The sequence below is a fragment of the Rhinopithecus bieti genome, unplaced genomic scaffold (assembly GCF_001698545.2).
Source record: "Rhinopithecus bieti isolate Rb0 unplaced genomic scaffold, ASM169854v2 scaffold_5889, whole genome shotgun sequence".
Taxonomy (NCBI): domain Eukaryota; kingdom Metazoa; phylum Chordata; class Mammalia; order Primates; family Cercopithecidae; genus Rhinopithecus; species Rhinopithecus bieti.
The window spans coordinates 874,526-879,885 of NW_016805277.1; the positions used below are offsets into that span (position 1 = coordinate 874,526).

The 5,360-nt window shown below is 47.6% G+C and overlaps 1 protein-coding gene across 1 annotated transcript in view; it reads right to left on the minus strand.

The window, feature by feature from the left end:
• Nucleotides 1-5,360, minus strand: part of DDX46 (DEAD-box helicase 46) — an 84,522-nt gene that overhangs the window by 66,423 nt on the left and 12,739 nt on the right. Inside the window, exon 4 of the mRNA XM_017871920.1 lies at nt 4,728-4,824. Coding sequence (XP_017727409.1) covers nt 4,728-4,824 — 97 coding nt within the window. The remainder of the gene's footprint in view (nt 1-4,727; nt 4,825-5,360) is intronic.

The window sequence follows — 5,360 nt, forward strand, 5'->3', positions numbered from 1 at the left end:
TTTGAGACAGAGTCTTGCTCAGTCCCCCAGGATGGAGTGTGGTGGCGTGATCTCGGCTCACTGCAAGCTCCGCCTCCCGGCTTCACGCCATTCTCCTGCCTCAGCCTCCCGAGTAGCTGGGACTACAGGCGCCTGCCACTACACGCGGGGCTAGTTGTTTTGTATTTTTAGTAGAGACAGGGTTTCACCGTGTTAGGCAGGATGGTCTCGATCTCCTGACCTCGTGATCCGCCCGTCTCGGCCTCCCAAAGTGATGGGATTACAGGCACGAGTCACTGCGCCCGGCCAATTTTTGTATTTTTAGTAGAGACAGGTTTTCACCATGTTGGCCAGGCTGGTCTTGAACGTCTAACCTCAGGTGATCTGCCCACCTCAGCCTCTAATATATATTAGAGGAATATTATATTAATATTCCTCATGCCTGGGATTATAGGCATGAGCCACCTTGCCCGGCCTTAAAATACTTTTACAGGTGGGGTGAGGTGGCTCACACTTATATTTCCAATGCTTTGGGAGGCCAAGGCAGGAGGATCAATTGAAAACAGGAGTTAGGCCAGGCGCGGTGGCTCAAGCCTGTAATCCCAGCACTTTGGGAGGCCGAGACAGGCAGATCGAGACCATCCTGGCTAATACGGTGAAACCCCGTCTCTACTAAAAATTACAAAACACTAGCCGGGCGAGGTGGCGGGCGCCTGTAGTCCCAGCTACTCGGGAGGCTGAGGCAGGAGAATGGCGTAAACCCGGGAGGCGGAGCTTGCAGTGAGCTGAGATCCAGCCACTGCACTCCAGCCTGGGCGACAGAGCGAGACTCCGTCTCAAAAAAAAAAAAAAAAAAAAAAAGAAAGAAAGAAAACAGGAGTTAAAAAGATCAGCCAGGGCAACATAACAAGATCCAATCTTTCCAAAAAATTCTAAGAATTAGCTCAGTATGGTGGTGTGCACCTGCAGCCCTACCTACTGAGGAGGCAGAGACAAGACGATCACTTGAGCCCAGTAGTTCGAGGCTGCAGTTAGTTATGATCCCATCACTGCACTCCAGCTTGGGTGACAAAGTGAGACCCCGTCTCTTAAAAAAAAAAAAAAAAAAAAAAAAACACACACAGGTCAGACATAGTGGCTCATGCCTGTAATCTCAGCATTTTGGGAGGCCAAGGCAGGAAGATCATTTGAGCCCAGGGGTTCGAGACCAGCCAGGATAATATAGTGAGATGTCGTCTCTATTAGATTAAAACAAAAAATACATAAGTACACTTACTAGATTTGTATTCCACTATTTAGGTAAGAAATAAACTTCTAAGAGTCAACTGTGTTTTCATATTCCATTAATAAACACCTGGAGGCCGGGCACAGTGGCTCATGTCCATAATCCCAGCACTTTGAGAGGCCGAGGCGGGCAGATCACGAGGTCAGGAGACTGAAACCAACCATCCTGGTCAACATGGTGAAACCCCATCTCAGCCGGGCACAGTGGCTCACGTCTGTAATCCCAGCCCTTTGGGAGGTCCAGGCAGGCGGATCACATGAGGTCAGGAGTTCTAGACCAGCCTGACCAACATGGTGAAACCCCGTCTCTACTAAAAATACAAAAATTAGCCAGGCTTGGTGACAGGAGCCTGTAATCCCAGCTATTCGGGGGTGGGAGGTCGAGGCAGGAGAATCGCTTGAACCCGGGAGGCGGAGGTTGCAGTGAGCTGAGATCCGGCCACTGTACTCCAGCCTGGGCGACAGAGCGAGACTCTGTCTCAAAAAAAAAAAATACAAAAAAATTAGCCGGGCGTTGTGGTGGGCGCCTGTAGTCCCAGCTACTCAGGAGGCTGAAGCAGGAGAATGGCATGAACCCGGGAGGTGGTGTTTGCAGTGAGCCGAGATCACACCACTGCACTCCAGCCTGGGCAACAGAGCGTCAAAAAAAAAAAAACAAAACTTGAAAATATAATGGGCCGGGCACGGTGGCTCACGTCTGTAATCCCAGCACTTTGGGAGGCCGAGGCAGGCGGATCACGAGGTCAGGAGATCGAGACCATCCTGGCTAACATGGTGAAACCCCATCTCTGCTAAAAATACAAAAAATTAGCCGGGCGTGGTGGCGGGCGCCTGTAGTCCCAGCTACTCGGGAGGCTGAGACAGGAGAATGGCGTGAACCCGGGAGGCAGAGCTTGCAGTGAGCCAAGATCGCGCCACTGCACTCCAGCCTGGGGTGATGAGCAAGACTCCATCTCAAAAAAAAAAAAAAGAAAAAAGAAAATATGATGAAAAAAATTAATTCCATGATTAATCCCATGACACGAATGGGAAGCATTACTAAATACTTGAACATACTATATACAAACAACGAAATTTAGGTAGGATAGTTAAAATGTGATAAATGAAGAAACAGACCTATATTCTGCAAGTTAATTTATATGTAATAACATTTAAAATCCCAAGAGACATGCATTTTGAATGTTCTAATGTTCTAATGATTTTTGGGGGCTTGAGACGGAGTATCTCTCTGTCGGCCAGGCTGGAGTGCAGTGGCACAATCTCAGCTCACTGCAACCTCTGCCTCCCGGTTTCAAGCAATTCTCCTGCTNAAAAAAAAACTTAGAAAATACATTCTTATTAAATTATAACTACATATTATATTCACAGCATTTAAATATTCACTCATTTAAGATATGTAGCTGAACATAAGGAATACCAATCACTTCCTAACAGATTGGAAAAATTAAACTTTGAAATTCCCATGGGGGCAACGATGTACAGAAACAAATGTATTCAAGTCTAAAGTCTTTTTTTTGGTTTTTTGGTTCTGGGTTTTTTTTTTTTTGAGACAGTCTCACTGTCACCCAGGCTGGAGTGCAGTGGCATGAACTCGGCTCACTGAAATCTCCGCCTCCCAGGTTCAAGCCCCCGAGAAACTGGGATTACAGGCACATGCCACCACACCTGGCTAATTTTGTATTTTTAGTAGCGACAGAGTCTCACTGTGTTGGCAGGCTGGTCTTGAACTCCTGACCTCAAGTGATCCGCCTGCCTCGGCCTCCCAAATTCCTGGGATTACAGGCATGAGCCACAGCACCTGGCCTCATGTCTAAATTCCTAAGTCTAAATTTTTTTTTTTAAGACAGTCTCGCTGTCACCAGGCTGGAGTTCACTGGCGGGATCTTGGCTAATTGAAATCTCCAAGTCCTGGGTTCAAGACATTCTCCTGCCGCAGCCTCCCGAGTAGCTGGGATTACAGGCACGCGCATCCACAACCAGCTAATCTTTTTATTTTTAGAAGAGACAAGGTTTCACCATGGTGGCCAAGATGGTCTCAATATCTTGACCTCGTGATCTATTCACCTTGGCCTCCCAAAGTGCTGGGATTACAGGTATGAGCCACCATGCCCGGCCTTCATGCTTTTTTTGAGACAGAGTTTCGCTCTTGTGGCCCAGGCTGGAGTGCAATGGTGCGATTTTGGCTCGTGCAAACTCTGCTTCCCAGGTTCAAGTGATTCTCCTGCCTCAGTCTCCCAAGTAGCAGGGATTACAGGCACGTGCCACCACGTCTGGCTAATTTTTGTATTTTTAGTAGTGATGGGGTTTTACTATGTTGGTCAGGCTGGTCTCGAACTCTTCACCTCAGGTGATCCACCTGCCTTTGGCCTCCCAAAGTGGTGAGATTACAGGCATGAGCCACCGTGCCCAGCCTTAAGTCTAAATTTACACAAATTTTTTGGAAGGCAACTGATAATGTTCATATGGTAAGACTGCATTTTATGTAAAAGAGATAATGTGTATAGATGTGCAACTTCTTTTTTTTCTTTTTTTTTTTTGAGATGAAGTCTCGCTCTGTCACCCAGGCTGGAGTGCTGTGGCCAGATCTCAGCTCACTGCAAGCTCCGCCTCCCGGGTTTACGCCATTCTCCTGCCTCAGCCTCCCGGGTAGCTAGGACTACAGGCGCCCGCCACCATGCCCGCCTAGTTTTTTGTAGTTTTTAGTAGAGATGGGGTTTCACCGTGTTAGCCAGGATGGTCTCGATCTCCTGACCTCATGATCCGCCCGTCTCGGCCTCCCAAAGTGCTGGGATTACAGGCTTGAGCCACCGCGCCCGGCCTCAGATGTGCAACTTCTTTAAGAAAATTTTCCCACAGGGGTAAATATTATTTAATCTTCCTTTTTATCTTTCACATCTGGTTATTTTAAAATAAAGCTTACAGCATTAAAAAGAAAAAATTTGTCATCCTAGAAACAAGTTCGTTTTGGTTTTTGAGACGGAGTCTTGCTCTGTCGCACAGGCTGTAGTGGCCCAATCTCAGCTCACTGCAAGCTCCGCCTCCCGGATTCACACCATTCTCCTGCCTCAGCCTCCCAAGCAGCTGGGACTACAGGGGCCTGCTACCACGCCCGGCTAATTTTTTTTTTGTATTTTTAGTAAAGACAGGATTTCACCCTGTTAGCCAGGATGGTTTTGCTCTCCTGACCTCGTGATCCGCCCACCTTGGCCTCCCAAAATGCTGGGATTACAGGCGTTAGCCACTGCACCCAGCCCAAAGAAACAAGTTTGATGCATGCCTGTAGTCCCAACTACTTGGGAGGCTGAGGCAGGAGAATCGCTTGAACTCAGGAGGCGGAGGTTGCAATGAGCCGAGAATGTGCCACTGCAGCACTCCAGCCTGGGCAACAGAGCGAGACTCTTACCTCAAAAAAAAGAGAAAGAAGCAAGTATGATATACAATTATTTTTAAGTTAATAAACATACGCCAGCATCTTTTTCTTTTTCATCCTCCTTGTCATCTTTGTCTTTTTTCTTCTCTTTAGAGCTTTCCCCACCATCAGTTTTCTCTTTGGACCTAGATCTACCAAAAAATAAAAGAGACAAGAGAAATATCATTCATTTGTGCTTAGAAACATTCATTATTGAATACTTTTTTTTTTTTTTTTTAGTCCGTGTCTCACTCCATCGCCTGGAATGGAGTGGAGTGCAATGGCGTGATCTTGGCTCATTGCAACCTCCACCTCTCGGATTCAAGCGATTCTCCTGTCACAGACTCTCAAACAGCTGAGATTACAGGTGCAAGGCACCACACTCACAATTTTTGTTTTTTTTTTTTTTTTTGAGACAGAGTCTTGCTCAGTCCCCAGGATGGAGTGTGGTGGCGTGATCTCGGCTCACTGCAAGCTCCGCCTCCCGGCTTCACGCCATTCTCCTGCCTCAGCCTCCCGAGTAGCTGGGACTACAGGCGCCTGCCACTACACGCGGGGCTAGTTGTTTTGTATTTTTAGTAGAGACAGGGTTTCACCGTGTTAGGCAGGATGGTCTCGATCTCCTGACCTCGTGATCCGCCCGTCTCGGCCTCCCAAAGTGATGGGATTACAGGCACGAGTCACTGCG